Source organism: Crocuta crocuta, unplaced genomic scaffold (assembly GCF_008692635.1).
Source record: "Crocuta crocuta isolate KB4526 unplaced genomic scaffold, BGI_CrCroc_1.0 scaffold73, whole genome shotgun sequence".
NCBI classification, from domain to species: Eukaryota; Metazoa; Chordata; class Mammalia; order Carnivora; family Hyaenidae; genus Crocuta; species Crocuta crocuta.
This window is the reverse complement of record NW_027529443.1, coordinates 800,610-823,642: the sequence shown is the minus strand read 5'-3', so window position 1 is coordinate 823,642 and position 23,033 is coordinate 800,610. Positions and strand designations below refer to the sequence as shown.

The 23,033-nt window shown below is 45.1% G+C and overlaps 1 protein-coding gene across 1 annotated transcript; it reads right to left on the bottom strand.

The window, feature by feature from the left end:
* Window positions 1–5,038: 5,038 nt before the first annotated feature.
* On the bottom strand, window positions 5,039–7,334 carry SEPHS2 (selenophosphate synthetase 2). Its single transcript, XM_077760363.1, has one exon. It carries the CDS (start codon window positions 7,135–7,137, stop codon window positions 5,788–5,790), a length of 1,350 nt encoding a protein of 449 aa, XP_077616489.1. The 5' UTR covers window positions 7,138–7,334; the 3' UTR covers window positions 5,039–5,787.
* Window positions 7,335–23,033: the final 15,699 nt, after the last annotated feature.

The window sequence follows — 23,033 nt, the reverse complement described above, 5'->3', positions numbered from 1 at the left end:
AGGTGCGGACACGCAAACACGCACATGCACACACCACCCTTCTGCTACTCAAGAGTTTGGCCACCTTCCCCACTAGTGCCAAGCCGGTGCAACTGGTCCCAGTAAGGCCTTTGAGAAACCCTGGAGTGGAGGGGATGACGGTGACTGGAGAATAAAGTAACAGAGACCCATGGTGGCGTTGGCGTGGGGGAACCGGGACTGCTGAGGTCTCAGAGACAAAAGAGTATCCTGGCAAACCAAGAGTCGGGTGATTGGGAACCCATGCACCAATGCTCTGTGGAAGATTGTTTCTCTTCTCTGAGCTTCGATTTCCTTATCTATGTGAGGGGCTCTGGCCTAGGGGGCCTCCAAGAACCCTTCATGTGTGTGCTGGGAGGACTGGGACAATGTGTATTTCATTTGTATCGCAGTGCTGTTCTTATTGGAAGTAGAGCCATAGACCTTGTTGGTTTCAAACTGGGGGGATGGCAGAAATGGTGCTACTATAATTATAAGTATTGGCTCTTATTAAAATTTCCAGGGGGAGTCATGACAGAGGCTTTGAGAAATCTGTAGCCTACCCCATTTAAGCCGGGGTGTCCCCAACACCTTTAGAAGTCCTTCCTGGGGCATCTGGCTGGCTCAGTTGGTAGAGCATGTGACTCCTGATTGTGAGTTCAAGCCCCACGTTCGGTGTAGAGCTTACTTAAGAAAGAAAAAAGAAGGGGCGCCTGGGTGGCTTAGTCGGTTAAGTGTCCGACTTTCGCTTAGGTCATGATCTCGCGGTTCGTGGGTTCGAGCCCCGCGTCGGGCTCTGTGCTGACTGCCGGCTCAGAGCCTGGAGCCTGTTTCAATCTGTGACTCCCTCTCTCTCTGACCCTCCCCTGCTCATGCTGTCTCTCTCTCTCTCCTAGAAATAAATAAAACATTAAAAAATTTAAAAAAAAAGAAAGAAAGAAAGAAAAAAGAAGCCCTTCCCCAACCTACATATCCAACATTATCCCCTTACACCCATGCTGAAATCCAGTCAGATGATCCCCACTCTCCTTCTCCCTAACTTTGCTCACATCTGGAATGCCCATCCCCCTTCTCTGCTTTTGCAAATCCAAATTCTAGTCATTCTGCAGAGCTCTGGTTCAAAGACACCTCCTCTGGGAAGCCTTCCTAAACTTCCTCCAGAACTTAAATAATTTGGCCTTCTATAGCACTCCATCCACTCTAGCCCTTATGGCACTTACCACTCTGTCTTGATTTTGGGGTGATGGATGTCCCTGTTCTAGATCTCCTTTTAGACTGAGTCTCCTGGGGAACAGAAGCAGTGTCAGGCTTTTATTTATCTGGGGCTTGGCACTTGAATAGATCTAATAAATACTAATTTATAGGAGCATCTCTTATGGGATTCCCCTCCATGACTTCCTTGCTGTAGGTGGATATGGCTGTGCCTATTTTACAGGTGAAAAAACTGAGGCCCAGAGACTTATCTGAGATCACCCAGGAAGGTGAAGGCTGAAACCCAGCAGCACCCCCCAGTGCTCCTTAGCAAGTGAAGGTAGTCTCCCTACCTGCCTGCAAGGGAGTAAAAGAGGCAGCTCTATATACTTGGTCTTTCCTATCTCTATCTTCTTCTTTCTCTTTGTCTAGCTTCAACTTCCGCTCCTTTTTCTTTTTTTCCTTTGGCTTCCATTCCCTTTTCTTCCATCACCTTCCTTACCTCTGTACCTGTGATTCTGTTAAGATTTCTACCCAAGGCCCTGTCCCCTCCACCACCTACTGGCCTCTATTTTGCTGCCCAGCTCCTCCCCAAGGAGAAGTTCGATGCCTATCTTGCTCTCCACCCCTAACCCTTTCTAGATTAACAAAGAGGACTCAGGCCAGGGAAGCACCCAATCATTTTCCTCCCCTTTTTGTGCCGCCCCCTCCAACCAGTTGGGAGAGCCGTGTTTGGGAGCAGACAGAACTGAGGCCTGAATTTGTCCTCCAAAGCCGCGTCTTAAGAGCTTGGTGGTACCAGCTTCTACCACTAGGAGACACCAAGAGCAAGGAAAGTGTGGACATAGAGGGTGCTAGGGTTCCCATTGTGCCACTCACTCACTCACTCACTCACTCACTCACTCATGTATTCTGTGCACTAACTATGGACCAGACAGTGTTCTAGGTACTGGGGATACGGAACATCCCCTGTCATCTTGGAGCTCACATACTGGCAGAAAGGGACACTTAAAAGTAAACGAACACATTCTCAAAGATAATTACAGATTAGGTTGAGCGCTATGAAGCCAATAAACAAGGTGATGGGTAGGAGAGTAGCTAGGTGTTGGCTGATGTCAGAGGTGGCTTTTATGAGGTTTTATTTGAGCTGAGACAGGATAGACGGTAAGCCTGCCAGGTAGCGAGCCTGAGAGGTGAGGTTCCAGACAGAAGGAACTGCAAATGAAAAGGATCCTGATTTGTTTGTACCTCCACAGAAAGGCCAATGGGCTAGAGTTTAGTGAGAGATGGCGGGAGAGTTCCATGAGATGAAGCTGGAGATACGTAGCAGGGGTTTTATGGAAAGCGATGTAAGAAGCTCAGGCAAGAGAAAAACCGACGGAATGTTTTAAATTGCTTGTTGTAGTTAGTATGTACATTACAACTAAGTAAATATTCATCACTGAATACTATATATGATTACATTTCATTTATCACACAGGGTTTCGTTTTTCATGGACACTGATTAACTGCCTCATTCTTTTATTTCATTTGCAGTTTTTCTATATAATTAGCATTAATTCATTTTACATCTTCCATTAACCTTATCAATTTTTCACAAAATTAAATGGATCAATACTCTTATAAGGTCCCTGTCCCCTTTCCTGGGAGCCTTCAGGCTCCTTTTCCAGTGTGCTGTGCCTATTCTGGACTCGCTTGCTCTCTAGGCCTGCTGTGGAGCTATTACCTTGAGACCTCCCTTCACCTTCTCTGTGCTGGCTTGGGATTCCTGGACTCCATGTTTTTTTCTTTCCTGGTTTGCCCCCATGTATTCTTGGAATACATCTTGGAAACTNTCTCTAGGCCTGCTGTGGAGCTATTACCTTGAGACCTCCCTTCACCTTCTCTGTGCTGGCTTGGGATTCCTGGACTCCATGTTTTTTTCTTTCCTGGTTTGCCCCCATGTATTCTTGGAGAACATCTTCCAGTAGTTTATGGAGACAGCCCCTTGATATGAAACTAATTTGATACTTTGCATGTCTAAAAATATCTTTATTCTACTTGTTTGAAAAAACGTGGCTAGGTATAGAGTTATACAGAGAGAAAATCGTTTACCCTCAGAATTTTGAAGGCGTTAATTCATTGTCCTTTAGCTTCCAATTCCCTTTTGAAAAGTCTGATACCATTCTTATCCCCAGAACTTTTTTAAGTTTTATTTATTTGAGAGAGAGAGTGAGACAGAATGAGAAAGCAAGCAGGGGGGGAGAGGGAGAGAGAGAATCCCAAACAGGCTCCACACTGCCATTCTGATGGGGGGCTCAGACTCACGAACCATGAGGTCAAGACCTGAGTCAAAACCAAGTCAGATGCTCAACTGACTGAGTCATCCGGGCACCCACCCCCAGACCTTTCTACGTGTTCTTCCCCTTCCCCAGAAGAATAGACTCTGGAGTCACACTGCTTAGCAGATGGCTTGTGCAACTTTAGACAAATTTCTTAATCTCTCTGCACCTCAGCNTTTATATATATATATATATATATATATATATAAAATAGTTCTCTTTACCACTGGCATTTTAAGGTTTAATAAAATTAGTGTACGTCATTTTTCATTCACTATGGAGGGAAGCCAAAAGATGTGTGATATTTACAACTTTTTCAATTTTAGAAATCTTTTTGTATGATTTGCTTTATTACTTGTTATTTGCTTTATTACCTCTTGCTTTATTTGTATTATTTGCTTTATTACCTCTTTTTGGAATCCTTCTAGATGTTGAACCTCCTGGCTTACCTCTAATTTCCATTACTTTTTTCTTCTATTGTACATCTTTTTGTTCTACTTTCTAATAAACTTACTCAACTTTTTAAAAAAGTTAAAGTTTTCTAAAACTTTCTAAATTCTTTTTATGGACACTTTATATTCTTTTACCTTTTTTTTTTCTTCTCCCTGTATTGTCTCTTTATTGAATTATTTTTCTTTTTGCTTTGACTTCTTTCAAGTTAGAGGTTTGCCTCAAATGTCTGCTGATCCTTAACTGCTTATATTTAAGAATGAGGCATTAAAAAGAATGTGCTTGGGTGAAAACTTTCCATATGGGAGTCTTCCTGGTATAGGAATGTTCACTGGGGGCTCCCTAATGTTTTTAGGGTTTTGTTTTTTTTTTCCTGGGCACATTCTTTTTTCCAGAGGAGCATAAGTGGTATAAGCTTCCTGCTTCCTGGACAGTGTTTTTAATAGCTAAGGTGAGGGGGCCGAGACAGTCTCATTTTTTTTATTCTTGTTTTTGGCCAGGCCTCTGTTCTCTACTGTGGTGTCCCTGACTATGCAGTATTTTTAAAATTTATTTTTCAGAAAGTAAACCTCCCTTTACCTACAAGTGAGAGGCAGTCATCTGGCTATGTGATATGGGAGAAAGGTTTGAGAACTTCAAAGATCTCATTGTAATTGTTTTATATATAAACTTTCAAAAAGTATGTCTTTATCCCTACCCTTAACCCCTTAGTACCCTCAGAGCAGATCTCCTTGCTTCCTATTAGTATTCCCCAACTCTGAAGGCATTTACTTTGGGTTCCTCTATTCTGCTAAGTCAGTTACCCTTCTTCCACCTACTTCCAGTTTTTCAAGAATTGTTGATACCTTTCTTTTGCTATTTCCTTTCCCACCCTCTGGTCCTTGGGCTTTATGCCTTTTGGGCATAAAGCTATCAGCTGAGGGGGAGGGTGTAAAACTAAATCTAGGTGTTAAATCCCCTGGTCCAGGATCAGGGAAAACATTCTCCCTCAACTTGCCTGACTCTAAATGTATCAATCGGCTCATTTTATAAGACTGTAAAAGATTCAGAATTCCAAGAATCCAAACAGCAGTCAGGAGAATTTTTCAACAAAGTCCTTTTTATTTATTTCACTAGAAATTACTCTTTATTAAATCACCAGAAATTTTCAGTGTAAGATTTAACATCTCAGTGACCATCAAGGCTTGGGCTCTGGGGCTTGCTCTGCCTCTCCCAGTCCTTAACGGGGTTTAGAGGGAGAGACGTCATTAACAGAGACCAAATCAGATGGCTGCAGGTCCTCCTTTCCCAGTCATTGGACAAGCTGCTCAATTCTTGCCCAGAGCAGGAAAGAGCCAGTATTTCTGAAAGTTCTAATCAGGAATTTGACATTGCAATGTAAGATCTCTCTTAACAATTTAGATTTATCAATGGTGTTGGTCCAAACTCATTTGCTTCTGATCTAAATCATTTTGCAATTTACCTTTTTTTGGGCATATATTTAATGTTAATAATCTCACCCCTTGTGCAGACGTGAATCGACCCAATGCTACGAAAAATCCCTCAAACCAGAAGAGCCTCATCTTGCTCTTGGAAAGAAGTAACAAGAGGTTTTTCTGCTTCTCTTCAGAAGCAGAAGAGATGAAACGCCACCTTGAAGTTCAAAATGTTACTTCTGGCCTTGGAATGTGCAGCTTGTAATGAGCTGACGCAAATCACCTAGAAGGGGCAGCTGGAACTACTACGCAGGCAGTCTTCTTTGGAAATTTCTTCTTAAAATAAAGTTTTGAGAATCGTCCATGATTGTGTACAAAGGCTCTAAGGTCCAAACGACTTCTGCTATTCCATCTCAGGAGCTAGGCTCAGAGGCGGCACTGGAATTGTCAGGAACGAGAGCAGTGGCAGTGGCCCCACGAGGTAGGACCTCAATAACCCGAGGCTTGTCAATGATCCTAGCTGTCCGGTTTCCCTTTTCCACAATACCAACGATCCATGCTTGGTGACCCTCTCCATACTTGGAAGATTTGATTTCAGAACAAAAGCGAGCTGCCTGTTCTCTTGGCAGACAAATCAGTAATCCCCCAGAAGTTTCTGCTGAGGTTCCTTGAAGGAGCCCAAAGCGCCCACTGGCCTTGCTGATGGCAGCCATCTTGGCAATGATTGGCAGATTATGAATGACAAATGACACCTCATTCCTTTGCTGTTTTGCAAGGTTCTGAGAGTGTCCTAGGATGCCAAAGCCTGTGATATCTGTGGCTGCGTGTGCATTAAACGTGTGCATTAGTCCAGCAGCAGTTCTGTTTAGGGTAGCCATATTGAACATGGCTTCCTGATAAGCTAGCTCTACCTCTTCTCTGGAGACCACCATATTTATTTTATTCCATCTTTCAGGATTATCCAGCCATTGGTGGGCATTGACAGCCACTTGGGTTCCTAAGGGTTTGGTTAACACGAGCACATCCCCAACAACTGCACTGTCGGGCATTATGAATTCATTTGGCTGACATACCACAGTGGCAACCCCTCCGACGATAATCCAAGGGTTTACTACCGTTTGTCCACCAGTCACTGCAGTCCCTCCTTCCTCAGCAGCATCGCGAAAGCCTTTGATCATGAGCGGTGTTATCTTTTCTCGTTCCTCCTCAGTCATACTCTGGCTGACACTGAGTAACATCAACATGTTGTCACATTCGGTAATACCCATAGCGTAGAGGTCACTCAGCACGTTGGCACACGCTATGCGCCCCATCATGTAGGGATCTTCCACTAAGGGGTAAAAGAAGTCCGTGGTCTGCACCAGTGACAGGCCCCCGTGCCTCAGGGGTATGACGCAGGAGTCCATCCCAATGCCCAGGGCTGGAAAGGTCGGGCTGGGTTCCGCCCCGGCCGGCAGGCCGCCTTCCTGGGCCGCCTCTTCATGGCTTCCGACCAGGCCCAGACCCGACGGGGGCCGAACGTCTGGCCGCGTCAGTCCCGCCAGGAGTTTGAGCAGCGTCTCCTGGGGGACTTTGCAGCCTCAGCCCTTCATGCCGGAGAAGCCCGTCAGCCGCCAGCTCGGGCTGAGGCCCAGAGCCTGGGGCTCGAAGGGCCGGTAGCTCGAGAAGCCGCGGCCCAGAGACAAGCCGGCGGAGCCCGAGCCTTCCGCCGCCGCCACCGCCATCACCTCTCCGCCGGCGGCCGGCGCCGCCGCTTCCGCCATCACGCCTGCCCCGCAGGGAGGGGAAAAGAGGAGAGGAGCGCTCCCTTTTATTTTCTCCTCCAGTTAATATGGACTAACAGTCAGATATTACCGCAGAGAGTCTCCACAGCCCGACTCGCGCAGTCCGCCTCACGCCACACCGCGCGCTCCTGGCCTTCCTGGGGGAGGAGCCGTCGGCCTCCCGTACTTATAGCCCTGGTGATTGACAGTCGCCCCACCCAATAACGACTTCGCAACCGAGGGCGGGCTTCCTTTCGTCTAAAAGATAAATTACAAATCAACCAGCAGTTTGCGAAATCCGTCTGGGCTAGATTACCGGTTCGCTGTTTGGTGCGCTCCTCTAGTTGTAATTTAAACGATCTCTTGGGAGGGACTGGCGGAACTTGCTCCTTAGAAGCAGCTGAGCCAGTGCAGCATTTTCGAAGATGAGGAAGATGGGGGTCAGTTGGTAGATCTATTGCAGGTCGGATATGTCCAAGTGTCACTTGACAGCGCACGTGACCAATCCAGGAGAGGAAAATAACCAAAGGGAAAAATTCGGAAATAATAATGAAAAATTAGATATTAGGTTACAACCATTAAGCAAGCAAACTGCAGGGGCGCCTGGGTGGCTCAGTCGGTTAAGCGTCCGACTTTGGCTCAGGTCAGATCTCATGGTTCGTGGGTTTGAGCCCAGCGTCGGCCTCTGTGCTGACATCTCAGAGCCTGGAGCCTGTTTCGGCTTCTGTGTCTCCCTCTCTCTCTGCCCCTCCCCCACGCATGCTCTGTCCCAAAAATAAATAAACTATTAAAAAAAATTTTTTTAAAGCAAGCAAACTGCAGCATCAAAATAATGAAATGTTAAAAATGGGCTTCAAAGAATTTTAAAATTCGGTGGCGGCTGGCCGGCTCAATCGCAAGAGCTTGCGGTTTTTGTTCTCCCGGTGATGAATTCAAGGCCCACATTGGGGGCAGAGATTACGTCAAACAAATAAAAAATAAGAATAAAATCAAAGTCTTTTAAGGCTCCTAAGTCCAGGCACCTGCTTGGGTTCTGGTGCTGCCTCCAGCACAAACTGCCTGTGTGAGTCACTTTCCCTCTCTGGCAGCAGTGACTTACCTGGACAACAAAGTAGCTTACCTTCTTCTGTTCTAAAGTTTCTATATGTCTTTAAGTTAGTGTATCTGAGAATCTGTGATGTATCCATGAAGAGCAGTTTGCCAATATCTATTAAAATTATAACTGCACATAATCCCAGCAGTTCTAATTCTAGGACTTTATTCTACAGATGTACTCATGAGCTGAGTAGGAAATGATAGGGATGTTTTGTTTTGTTTTGTGTTTTACTTTGTTTTGTTTTCTGTGCTGTTTGTAATATCAACATACCAGAAACAACCTAAATATTTATCAGTTAGGATTAAAATAAATTGTGGTACATTTATATAAAAGACTATCCAAGCAACTGTAAAACAGAATGAGAAAAAAAATTGATGTAATTGTATTGATAATAGTTACAGTTCTAATAGGCACAATCCTAAATGCTTTATGTATATTAACTTAGTCCTTATAAAACTCTTTGAGTTACAATTCTTTCCACATTTTACAGATATGGAATATAATGCACAGAGAGATTAAATGCCCTATTCAAAGTCATAACCAGTTTAGAATGGAGCTGGATATGAATCCAAGCAATCTGTTCCAAAGACTACCAGGCTATACTTACTTTCGTTTGTTAGGAGAAACAACCAAGCTTCATAGCAGTATTTACACAATACTACTATTTGTTGTAAAAGGGGGAAATACATATAATAGTATATTTCTGGGAGGGTAATCACCAAAAACCAGTAAATTGATTGCCTCTGGGGAAATAATGAGGTGGTTGGGGTGGGAGAGCCTTCACTCTATTGTCTTTTTGTCCCTGTGACATTTGGAACTTAAAATTGTTTTTAAATATTTGAGTGTATTACATACTTTTAAAAAACTGCCTATGGGAGTATAAATTGGTACAACAATTTTGTAAAAAAGTTTGGCCTTAACTGATTAAGTCAATCTTGTGCAAACCCACGGACTCCACCCATAGGTGGAACTTCCCAGCAATTCTACCCACAACACTCTTGCAAATGTGCCCCGGGAGACACATGCAAGAAGGTAGGAGCTCTGGAGACTGATTACACAACAATGTGAATGTACTTAATGCTTCTGAACTGTACACTTAAAAATGGTAGGTTGGTGAATTTTATGTTATGTGTTTTACCATAATTAAATGTGTAAATTAAAAATATCACAAATATAGGAGATACTTATAGCTCTCATAGGAAGTCATTACATTTGGTTTTTATTATTCTGCAATATGGTATTAAGGCATGGAGTAAATTGGAAGAAACTTGAAGGTTAAAATTAGACTGAGTTGCAGTCTTGGCTCTCCTGAAGACCTTGGGTAAATGTCTAACCTCTAGGAAGCTCAGTTTCATTGCCTATAAGATAGTCCTTTCACCTGAAGATATATACCAGATAGGAGTGTTTATGAGAGTTAAATTTTTTTAATGTGTGTAGGGGGCGCCTTGGTCACTTAGTTGGTTAAGCATCTGACCTTGGCTCAGGTTATGATCTCACAGTTTGTGAGCCCCGTATCAGGCTCTGCTCTTAGGATCCTCTATCTTCTTCTCTCTCTGTCCCCACCCCCCACCGCTTGCACGTACTTGCATGCTCTTTCTCTCAAAAATAAATAAAAATAAAATAAAATGTGTGCAAAGCACCTAATACAGTTCCTGGTTGATGGTAAACTCAACATAAATGATAGAACCGGTTTACCGTACATTACTGTTAGTGTGGATGTAGAGGCTGGAATTTAAATTCACAAAACTTATAACATCTTGGAAATTTTTTTATAAAAACGAATCTATTTATCTTCCTAAAGAAGATGACCTTAACAAGGGAGGTCCTGACTGGCTCAGTTGGAAGAGCTTGTGACTTTTTTTTCAAAGTTTGCTTATTTTTTGAGAGAGAGAGAGAAAGAGAGTGGGGAGGAGCAGAAAGAGAGGGAGACACAGAATCCAAAGCAGGCTACAGGCTCTGAACTGTCAGCACAGAGCCGAACATGGGGCTTGAACCCACAAACTGCAAGATCATGACCTGAGCTGAAGTCGGATGCTTCACCAACTGAGCTTCACCAACTGGCACCCCATAAGCATGTGTGACTCTTGATCTCGGAGTCATGAGTGCAAGCCCCACATTGGGTGCAGACATTACTAAAACTAAATAAACTTAAAAAAAAAAAAAAGAAGACTGTAATGACAAAAGCTGGAAACAACCCATGCATCTGTTAACAGGGAATGCATAAACAAATTGTGGTATTATCATACATGGAATATTATTTATCTGTGAAAATGAATGATAGGTATAGGCATCATCAATATGGGCAATCTCAAAAACAAAATGTTGGGAATAAAAAGCAAGTTGCAGAAGTATACCTAAACTAAGATGCCATTTTTACAATAAAATTCAACACCAGGCAATGCAATAATATATTGATATGTAAAATGATAAACGCTTTTTTAAAAGGTAAGAGAGTCAATGATTAACAAAATTTAGCCTAGGGCTTACTCCTGGGTAGGGTGCATAGGGGGCCTCTGGGCTAGATTAACTTCTGTTCCTTGGGCTGGGTTATAGTTACATGATGGTCTTTAAACTGTACACATATATTTTCCCATGGTCTTTGTGAGTTATATTTCAACATTAAAAAAAAAAAAGAAAGTGTGCTATATTTCAGAATTAAAAATACTAAAGGAAAAACAAAATAGTGAAAAAGCAATAGATGTGGAAGCAAAAGATCTCTGGACTTGGACCTTTGGATTTGTCGTCAATGGCTGTCTGGCCTTGAAGAAGTGAATATAAACTGTTTACACCTTAGTTTCCACTTCTGTAAACTGAAGGTTATAATCTCTGCTTAGGATCTGGTATAAGGATCATATAAAAATCTCAACTATGAAGATTTCTTTGCAGAGTATTCAGTACATTGTACATCTGAAGGATCTTCCTATCACTAAAGGAAAAATGAAAACATTCCAGTACATCTGGAGTCACCTCACCTGGGTTAAAGAGTGACTAGATCAGGTGCCCTGGTTATATGCTCTCTTTGTTCTTTGGACTTTCTCCTCTAGACATTTAAAACAAGTTGTAATTCTTTATTCACGTGATTATGCCATGAATATCTGCCCCGCTGGGCTGTAAACTCCACAGGCAGGGCTGCCCTCTTTCATCCACCCTGGCTTCCCTAGCACCTTACATGGCAATGACATTTGATACATGAATACATCATTTTATACAATACAATTTTCTGAGCTCTTATGATGACCAGTGCTGGGCATTTTGTACTTATTCATCTCTTTTATTTTTTTTAAGTGTATTTATTTATTTTGAGAGGGAAATAGAGAGAGCAGGGGAAAGGCAGAGAGAGGAGGAGATAGAGAATCCCAAGCAGTCTCTGCGGTGCCAGTGCAACAGTGCAGAGCCTGGCTCGGGACTCAAACTCATGAACCATGATATCATGACCTGAGCAGAAATCGAGAGTTGGGTGCTTAACCATCTCCTCTTTTAATCCACATAGCAGCCCCAGGGAATTGGCAGAATTATCTCCATTTTAGGGATGAGGAAACTGAGGTCCCGGATAGGTCAGGAGTCCTGCACAGGGTCACCAGCTGGAATCAGCCTAGGGAGAATACAAACCTAGGTCTGTTTGGCCTGAAGCCTGGTGCTCTATCCCTCATCCTGAGGCTCCCCCATGAGAATACTACCAATCCCCAACATGCCCCTGGAGAAAGCAGGACTCTGAAGGGAAGGTTTCATGCCTATAGTTCCCTGTTGCTTCTATTTGGAAGAAATGTTCACTCAGGCCAAAAAAAAAAAAGTAATGAATTTGTTTTGGTCAGTGACCAACCCACTAGGCTCAGAACAAGTTCACGTGCCTTTGTGCAGGTGATCCACATGAGCGTCTGGAGGGTGATCCTTGTGACTGTATCATGAGCATTTGAAAGCATCCTTTTTAATCTTTTTCTTGTTTTTCACTGAAAGATCCATTGAATCACATTTACCACCTGGGTTAAAGCATTGGGATCAAAGATTACAAGAGTAAAAACCTGGAGGTGGGGTTGGAAAAGCAGGCAAAGGAGAAGAGGCATTTTTATTTTTGTTGTTGTTTGTGTGTTTTAAAGTAGGCTTCACACCCAGCATGAGGTTTGAACTCATGACCCTGAGATCAAGACCTAAGCTGGGGGCAGCTGGGTGGTTCAGTGGGTTGAGCGGCTGACTCTTGATTTCGGCTCAAGTCAGGATCCCAGGGTCATGGGATTAAGCCCCTCCCTGGGCTCTGCACTGAGTGTGGAGCCTGCTTCTCTCTCTCACCCTCACTCTCTCCCTCTGCCCTTCTCCACCCTTCCCAAAACAAACAAAACAAATAAACAAAAACCTAAGCTGAGATTAAGGGTCAGACACTTAACCAACTGAGCCACCCAGGCACTCTGAGAAGAGTGGTCTTGAAGAGTAAGAGGGTCTGGGGGTAACTTTGGCTCAGTCAGTTGAGTGACCGACTTCAGCTCAGGTCACAGTCTCACTGTTGGTGAGTTCAGGCCCCACGTTGGGCTCTGTGCTGACAGCTCAGAGCCTGGAACCTGCTTCGGATTCTGCGTGTGTGTGTGTGTGTCTCTCTCACTGCCCCTTCCCCACTCATTCTCTCTCTCAAAAATAAACATTATAAAAAAGAGGAATGAGAGGGTCTGAATACCAGCCCCTCATTTTTTTCTCACATACAACAAAAGCACTGAGGCTAGTGCTAGTTTTTCTCATTATGAAAATTTAGAGTTATAACACTACACTTAAAGGTTTAGCACACTTTATTTTTTAATTTTTTTAAGATTTAATTTTAAGCAATCTCCATATCCAACGTGGGGCTCAAACTGACAACCCCAAGATCAAGAGTTGCAGACTCCCCCGACAGAGCCAGCCAGCTGCCCTAGGTTCAGCACACTTTAAAGAAGTTTTTAGGGGCGCCTGGGTGACTCAGTCGGTTGAGCGGCTGACTTCAGCTCAGGTTGTGATCTCATGGCTTTTGAGTTCGAGCCCTGTGCTTGCTGACAGCTCGGAGTCTGGAGCCTGCTTCAGATTCTGTCTCTGTCTTTCTCTCCATCCCTCAAATATAAATACACATAAAAAAATTTTTTTAAGAAGAAGTTTTTAAACTTGTAAATTGTAACTGGTAAAATGTACACTTAGTATATTTCTAGTACACTGATAATATGTCAATAAGTTTAGGATGCTTTGAAAACTTTTTAAAATGTTTTTTACTTTTTGAGAGAGAGAGACAGAGCACGAGCAGGGGAGAAGCAGAGAGAGAGGGAGACACAGAATATGAAGCAGGCGGGGCGCCTGGGTGGCTTAGTTGGTTAAGCGTCCGACTTTCGCTTAGGTCATGATCTCATGGTTCGTGGGTTCGTGGGTTCGAGCCCCGCATCGGGCTCTGTGCTGACTGCCAGCTNCGCTGTCTCTCTCTCTCTCCCTCTCTCTCCTAGAAATAAATAAAACATTTAAACAAAAACAAAAAAAATTAAAAAAAAAAAGAATATGAAGTAGGCTCCAGGTTCTGAGCTGTCACCACAGAGCCCCACACAAGGCTCGAACTTACGAACATTGAGACTGTGACCTGAGCCATAGTCAGACCTTCAATCGACTGAGCCGCCCAGGTGCCCCTAGTATGCTTTTTGTTTTTTTTTAAGATTTTATTTTTAAGTAGTCTCTACACCCAATGTGGGGCTTGAGCTCACAACCTGAAATCAAGAGTCACACACTACTGACCGAGCCAGTAAATTTACCACAAAATTATTTTGTTGTCACTGGAAGAAAATCACAAAATGCAGCTTAGTAAAAAGGGAAGAAAGTTAAAATAACTTGAAATCCTTCTTCCCAGAGAGAAGTACTAGTTACAGCTTCACAGAGTGAATTGTAGACAATTTGCTGCATGGGTAAGGAGGGCCACCACCCCTCGCTGAACTCCAGGAGGCGCCCTGTCACTTCCTCCAGGCCATGTGGGGCAGGGCGCTGTGTGCTCTTGTATTTGCAAACCGGTTTTCATTTTTTAAAACAAAAATGGGATCATTCCAGATGTTTCTAGTAAGAAATAACATAATGGATGGAAATAATCTGGCAGGTGATACACCCTCAGCACTCCGGCTGGGTTCATCCATAAATATTTGTTGAAAACTTTTGTGCACTAGATACTAAAGCTATGGCAATGAATGCCAGACAAAAATCCCTGTCCTCATGGAGCTGACCTACTAATGGAAAGAGACAGCGATGGGTAAGATCCATCATTTGTTAATTAGGGATAGATGTTGAGGAGGGAAGAATGAAGTCTGGAGACAGCGGGGTAGGAAGTCTGATATGTGTTTTACTTAATTGTCACTAGGGAAGGCCTCACTGAAAAGGTGACTTGGAATTAAAAGCCTGAATAAAGAGGGGCGCCTGGGTGGCTTAGTCGGTTAGGCGTCCGACTTTCGCTTAGGTCATGATCTCGCGTTTGTGGGTTCGAGCCCTGCGTCGGGCTCTGTGCTGACTGCCAGCTCAGAGCCTGGAGCCTGTTTCAGTCTGTGACTCCCTCTCTCTCTGACCCTCCCCTGCTCACTCTGTCTCTCTCTCTCTCCTAGAAATAAATAAAACATTTAAAAAAAATAAAAAATAAAAGCCTGAATAAAGAGAAGAATAGTATGCAGATATCTGGAAAAGAGTGCTTCAGGCAGGGAATGGCCCAAGTGCAAAGGCCCTGAGGCAGCGGTGTACGTGGGGTGTTGTAGGAGAACGAGAGAGCCAGGATGACTGGTACATAGTGAGTGGAAAGATCTGTAGGAAATGAGGTCAGACAGATGCATCACAGCGTTGGTAAAGACGGCACAGGACTTAGGGCATCACGGGACTGATACAATCTGACTCTGCTCTAGCTTTGAATCTGCATTCAAACCCCAGAGGTCCAAACCATTCCCCCTGGGTGTCAGCCCCCACCACTCTGGCCCAACATCCAGGTCAGTGTCTCCATTGCTGGTCCCTGAACCTGAACCTGACCCAGGCCAGGCACGGCCTTGATTCCCAATCCCCACCTCCCCTGGGTTTGCCCCGTGGGGATTCCAGCAATAGGCTCTGCCTCAGGAAATTCGAGAAATGAGATCTATGTCCTTAGGCCCACACACTCTTAACCACCTAACATCAGCCTGTGTGGCAGGAAATTTCATCTTCGTATCTGAGGTAAATGTGAGAAGCTCTAGTGAGTCACTTCTTGCCGTAAGGAGGAGAGAGCGACACACAGGACAGAAAGACAGACTCCGAGTGATGGCAGAACTCAGAATGGAGGGTCTGGAGACAGAGATGGAGTGGGAAGGTGGCTTGGAAGGTGCTGAGGGAAGGAATCATGGGGCAACTTGGGGGAACAGCATTCCAGGCAGAAAAACACTCGTGGCAAAGGGCCCGAGATGAGCACACTTCATGCGCTGGAGCCACAGTAAGGAGGCCAGTGTGGCTGGTGACAAGTGGGTGAGGGAGAGAGGAGGAGGAAGTGATGCCAGAGAGGCAATGAAGGGCCAGACGTGCAGGGCTCGTGGGCTTTGGGCTTCAGTACGGCCTTTGGATTTAGCTCTGGGTAAGGTGGGAGCCATGGGGCAGTTTGGACCAGAGGAGGGGCATGGTCACTCTGGCTGAGGTGAGGGTAGACAGGGTTGGGAAAGTGGAGGCAGAGAGACAGTGTGAAGGCTCCTGCAAAACCCAGGGGAGAGACGATGGTGACTTGGTTACACTGGAGATGGGGACAGGTGGTCACATTCTGGATATATTTTTTTTTAATATTTATTTATTTCTAGGAGAGAGAGAGACAGCGTGAGCAGGGGAGGGTCAGAGAGAGAGGGAGTCAGAGACTGAAACAGGCTCCAGGCTCTGAGCTGGCAGTCAGCACAGAGCCCGACGCGGGGCTCGAACCCATGAGCCGCGAGATCATGACCTAAGCGAAAGTCGGATGCTTAACCGACTAAGCCACCCAGGCGCCCCTATTCTGGATATTTTTTAAGGCGGAGCCAACAGATTTCCTGATGGATTAGATTCAAGATCTGATGGGCCATGGGGGAAGGAATTTTGGACTTTTTGTCCTAAGAGAAAGAGGAAGTCACAGGATTGGTTTTAAGTAGGGGGATGACATGGTCGTATTTGTGATTTTGAAAGATCACTTTAGGTGCTAGGTCAAGAACACATGGCAGGGGAAGGGTGCAGCTGAGGACCAGTGAGGGATGACAGTGACTTGGACTAGGGTAGAGTAAGGTGGGGGGTGGCCAGAATACAGCACAGTTCTCTCTGCCTTGGGGCCTTTGCACTGGCTATGCTTAATTACCCAAAAGCCCTTTATGCGAACAAACAACTACAGTCTTCAAGACTTCAGGAGGTTCCTCCCCTGTGATTCCATAATCCTGAAACTTTCTTGTTTCAACAGTTATCCTGCTAGATTTTCTCTGACATCTGTGAGCTTCTCACAGCTTGGACCACACCTCATTGGGTTCCTTCTGCTCAAGGTCCAGCATGAGCTCTGGCACAGAGAAGCCCCTCAAGAACATTTGTTGAATGAATAAATGGGAAGAATGTGAATGAGATAAGAGATCAACACCCTGACATTTGGAGCTCACAAAAGCATTTTAAAAATCCCTTATTATTGCTATTTTCTGGTTAAAAAAGTAATCTGTACCCTTTATTAAACACCCAGGGGCGCCTGGTGGCTCAGTCGGTTAAGCGTCAGACTTCAGCTCAGGTCATGATCTCACAGTTTGTGAGTTCGAGCCCCGCGTCTGGCTCTGTGCTCACTGCTCAGAGGCTGGAACCTGCTTCAGGTTCTGTGTGTGTCTCTCTCTGCCCCTCCCCAGCTTTCACTCTGTCTCTCAGTCTCTCTCTCTCTCTCTCAAAAATAAATAAACATTTGGGGCGCCTGGGTGGCTTAGTCGGTTAAGCGTCCGACTTTGGCTTAGGTCATGATCTCGCGGTTCGTGGGTTCGAGCCCCGCGTCGGGCTCTGTGCTGACTGCCAGCTCAGAGCCTGGAGCCTATTTCGGAGTCTGTGATTCCCTCTCTCTCTGACCCTCCCCTGCTCACGCTGTCTCTCTCTCTCTCCTAGAAGTAAATAAAACATTAAAAAAATAATAAATAAATAAATAAATAAATAAATAAATAAATAAACATTTAAAAAAACTAAAAAACCCAAACACGACATAATAAAAGATCTCTAAAACCTCATCTTCTATACTCTAGAAATAACTCAAGACATCTAGAAATAACTATGTACAGTTCATTAAATATCCTCCCCTCAATTTTTAAAAAAGTTTATTTACTTAAATAATCTCTACACCCAACATGAGCCTTGAACTCCCAACCTGGAGATTAAGAGTCACATGTTCTTCCGACGGAGCCAGGCAGGCACCCCTTCTCCCCCCAACTTTTTAAATGTAGACACCAAAAAATGAAGTGTTTAAGAGGTAGAGATATGGGAGAGAGACAGGATGAGAAAGGCAGACTTCCTTCCTAGCAGACAAGGAAGATGTAATGCACGCTATTTTGTAATTTGCTTTTCTTCTACTTACATCATGACAATCTTTCTATGCTAGTACTTGTAAATCTACCATATTTTGTTAAAGGCTGGATACTATTCCATAAAATGGGTTTATTTAATTGGTACAACCAACTTCCTATTATTTTTAGATACCCCCCCTTTTTTTTTAATTAAAGGATTTCCTGGAAGATCCTTGTTGCATTTATTTTGAGTCACCAGATTTTAGAAAGATAGTAGAAACAGGTGTTCATCCTGGGGCAGTCGGAGGACTTGAGACTTTGTCTTATGGGGAATGTTAGGTATAACTGAGGATGTTCAGTCTGGAAGAGACATGTCAGCCTTGTCTGTATTTCTGAAGGGGCTTCCAGCTGGGAAAGAGAACAGATTTGTCCCCATGCATTTCTGCAGAACAGAACCCGGTCTAAAGCATAGAAGTCACAAAGAGGCAAACTGGCTTGTAAATAATACAAGAAGGCATTCTCAGGGGCACCTGCGTGGCTCAGTTGGATAAGCATCCAACTCTTCATCTCAGCTTAGGTCATGATCTCATGGTTGGCGGGATCGAGCCCCATGTGGAGCCCCATGTCTGGCTCTGCGCTGTCAAAGCCTGCTTGAGATTCTCTCTCTCCCTCTTTCTCTTCCCCTGGCCTGCTCTCTCTCTCTCAATAAATAAATAAACTTTGAAAAAAAAAAAGTATTTTCCTACTGGCAGAGCTGCAGGAGACGCAGCAGATCTCCTTGGGAAGTCACGAGCACCCTGTCTCTGTAGGCATGTAAGGGGAATTTGATTGAAGATTAGTAGGAAGTATTATATAAGGGATTTTTGTGTAGCAGGCCAAAGTTCAATTAGGCGACAGTCAAGAGTCCTTGCAGATCTGAAATTTTGTTACTACACTTCTAATCGAAAGTTCCATGAAGGATGACACAAAGAAGTTGGCAGGGTGCCTCAGGGCTGCAATGATTTTGACAAGTGGTGATGGAGATGCATCTTCCAGGCAAAGGGGATAGGCTGATGAGAGATTGAGGGGGAAGGTAGGGCATGAAGCTAAAGAAAGTTTGGGCCAAGTTATGGAGGAAGATTGGGCTTTACCCCAGGTAGCCAAAACGCAGAGGTTGAGGGTAAAGTGGTCACATGCCGATTTGTGTTTAGGACCCTGTTCCCTTGGCAGTAGCTGATTACTGTAGGGTGGACATTTCAAATCCTCCTTCCTTTTTTTTTTTTTTTTTAATGTTTTATTCACTTCTAGGAGAGAGAGAAAGAGACAGCGTGAACAGGGGAGGGTCAGAGAGAGAGGGAGTCACAGACTGAAACAGGCTCCAGGCTCTGAGCTGGCAGTCAGCACAGAGCCCGACGCGGGGCCCGAACCCACGAACCGTGAGATCATGACCTAAGCGAAAGTCGGACACTTAACCGACTAAGCCACCCAGGCGCCCCTCAAACCCTCCTTCCTAAGAGTGTGGGAACTCAGAGTATATGCGAAGTGGGGCTGAGCTTGGCACTGGATAACAACCTTTTTCAAATTTTGTTGAAGAAGTGGGGAAAGGTGGCTCACAGGGAGAAGGATGGGGGGCACATGGTGCACTCTTCCAGCTACCCAGAACACCTGATCGTATTTGGTTTCTTCTAAGGGCTTTGCGATATCCTTTAGACAAATATATTTGTTTGTGTTCAGTAAGCCCAAACTGGTTCCCGTGACTTGTCACGATGTGACATTTGGCCAAGACCCTCTAAATTAATAGGGACTCATCCATAGCCCCTGACAGAGCTTCAGGAAACTTCAGCTGGAGGAAGAGTGGCAGAAAGGTTGAAAAGAGTCTGACTGGTGGTGAGACAAGGTGGGGGAAGTCTCCCTAATCATTTAGATAATCAAGAGAACTTCTGCTTCCCCCAAACACCCCACCTCATTGTACAGAGCAAACTCATCATGCAATGACAAGTCTCCCAGGTTGTTTGACTTATTTTCTAGATGGACTCGAGCGACCTAGTTGGAAGACAGGAAATGTTTTCCTTCTTTCCCATTGGGTACAGTGACGGCAGGGAGTTCACTTCCCGTGATGTAACAAAGACGACAGCCCGAAGTTACCAATATCCCCACTGTAGGCCAAATGTGGATTTTGGTCATTTCGGAAGTTCGAGAACAAATGGGCTGTGTCTGGAAAACTAATGAGGAGACTGTATAGAAGACCAATTCAAGAGGGAGCCTAGGAATGCCCTGAGGGTGGGGGAGGCTCAGACCAGAATGAGCTGGACCCAGGAATGAAATTTTAGTTGTCAGATGGGAGTAGTGATGCTTCCTGTACATAGTAGCTATTATGCAAGTGTAAGTCTGGCTCAGCCCCCTGAACATAAATCCGTGTTTGAGTGAGTGAGAGAGAGAGAGAGAGAGAGGGAGAGACATAAGTAAAACTTGAAAGAGCTGCTTTACTAGGCTACACACTCTGGAGTCCAAACAGTTGGAGCTTGGGGTAACTCAAAGCAGAGAGACGGGTTCTTCCCGACTCTACCACAGTCTTGGTATTTTGAGGGTTTGGGGCTAGTAGCCAATTGTTATAGCTCCAGTTTTGGTTAGAACAACAGCCAAGATGTGAAGCCTGGAGCAGCTCCCATACCAGGGAGTGGAGCACAGGTGAAATACCTCCACAGGCTTTCTGAAATAGCAGAGACTTTGCAGGGAGCTGGAGACCTTGTCCTAGCAGGTAGGGGAATACAGCAACAACATGGGAGTATTAACATTAATATGCTCTTGTTTGAACTCACAGACTGGTGAGTCCTGCAGAAGCCTCAGATCCGGGTATGCAGGACAGAACAAAGGCCCAGAGAGGTATTGGCACAACACAGCAAGACAGTACTGCTCAGAGCTGGTTCCCACGTTTCTGGCCCTGAATGATTATGCTCTTTTGGCTACAACCAACCACATGCCAAGGGGCTGGAAAGAGAGGCCCTGGAGTGAGGTCACCTAGTGACATCAGGGCCCCCTGAACTGCACGTGAATACCCAAGAGTGTCACCTGTAGGGAATCCGTACCTGTGGTGTGTTCAGCTCAGCCCTTCCTCAGAAAATCCAGGTAGAGTTTCTAGAACTTTAGAATGCTCTGGTGTGCCTGGCCATGAGATCATAAGGGCCTTGGAATAGGGTGGGGGCCTCTGGGCCCCTCTGGGCCTCCATATCTTCCCCTCCCCTGAGGCCCCCTCTTCTTCCTGTGGGTAGTTTCTCCTTCCCACCTCCTGGCAGGTGGGAAGAAGGGGAAGGAGCCCCGTGGTGACCCAGATATTTCTGTCAGAACCATCCTGACCAAAGTGGCCCGTGTCACTGTACCCAGGAGGAAGTGGTGGGTAGGGAGGCTGAGCTGGGAGTTAGCAGCTGGGCAAGAGCACCATTTGCACCAGCAAATCTTCTGTGTGAATCTGAAAAGAGAACTTTGCCCTGATTGGTCCTGGGTTTGTAGGCAGGCAGGCTTGGTGGGTTGGCGGGTAGGGTGGGCAGAGAGGCTTGCTTTTCCTGCTGTCATCTACATCAGCCAGGGGCCCATTTGTCCCCAAACGGCCCAGAAGCTCCCTGCTGCCACACCCTTGCTTATGCGACATTTTATTCATTTAAGCACAAGAGAAAGGGTTCGGTGTGGCCCTACTGTGACTGGAACTAGAGAGGCCATCAGGAATGGAGGTAGCCTTCCGGTTGTCACCACTTGCTGTTCGTAGACCTCATGAATTCTCTCTCATGACGTCTATCTCTCTGCGTATCTGCTCTGTTCTCCCATCACTAATGACTGTCCCCTCTGTGTCCTCCAAGGTTCTGTTCTGGAGGGACTCAACTTCTTGCTAAACCTGCCACCAGTTTATTATTTAATTTTAAATATTAAGTAAATTCCTGACTCTGGGTATTCAGCCCCCTTCTTTTCACTCCTTCTACCTCTCCTTTTTGGACAATACAGCTTTTTGGTCCTAAGAGTCTAGACCCTGGAAAGCTTATTTATTCTGAGGGGCAAGGGAAGCCCCAAGCATTCACTCCTCAGTGAATATTTGCTGACTATATATTTACCTGCTCTGCTGCAGGCAGAGCACTTTCAGGTACTGGGGATACAGCAGTGAACAGCAACAACAATATTTCTGCCCTGGTGAAGTTCATATTCTAATAGGGAAAGTGGACAGGAAACAAGTAAATCAGATAGTATAAGCAGAAGCCTGTGAGTGCTAAGGAGAAAAGTTCAAAGAAGAGATCCAGGAACAAGCCATGAGGCTTTCTTGGGAAAGCCAAGCAAGAGAAGAGCAAGTGCAAAGGCCCTGAAGCAAAGGTGTGTTGGACAGACTGAAGAGCCAGGACAGCAGTGTAGTTGAAAAGGAGTGAGCAAGAGGGAGACTAGATTTCAGAAAGATAGTATGATATATCTGACACGTTAAGGCTTTCTAGGCCACAGTGAGAACTTTGGCTTGTATTTTGAGCGAAATGGGGAGCCACTGAAGGGTTTTGAGCAAGAAAGTAACATGATCTGACATCTATTTTTATTGTTATTTTTAAAATATTTATTTATTTATTTTGAGAGAGAGAGAGAGCAGGGGAGGGGCAGAGAGAGAAGAGAGAGAATCTCAAGCAGGCTCCTTACTGTCAGCACAGAGCCCAACACGGGGCTCCATCCCACAAACCCTGAGATCATGACCTGAGATGAAACCAAGAGTCAGATGCTTAACCAACTGAGCCACCCAGGGGCCCCATGGCTTATATCTTTAAAGGATCCTCCTGGCTGCTGTATGGAGAACAGACTATCACAGGGGCAAGATTGGAAGCAGAGGGACCAGTTAGGGGACTGCCACAAAATCCAGGCACTAGGTAATGGTGGCTCAGACCAAGGAATGAGCAGTGATGAAGATGAGAAATGGCTGGACACAAAATCTTGTTTAGTCTCCTGCGTGGAGCAAGAGAAAATTCTCTCTCATCGTCTACAGATGAACCTGTAGAAAAATAAGACATACTTGAAATCACTTTACCTTACACCAGACACAGAAGAGCTAAGGCATCCAGGCTGCTGGCTTCATCTTAGATGCCCAGATCCTGGGTAGCCCCAGAACTTCCCAGCATAGGCTCTCATGTCTTACTCCCTTGTGAGATGATATGTTTGAGTCCATTTTCATGGAACCATGAATCAATTGGTAAGTGGAGCAATTGAGCCATCCTGAAGAAAGCTGGCATCTTTTGGGTTCAGTCTGTCTGAGGCTACCTTGCCCTTGGCCAGCTGTCTCATGCCAGTACATCAGTTCCTTCCCTTCCCTTCCCTTCCCTTCCCTTCCCTTCCCTTCCCTTCCC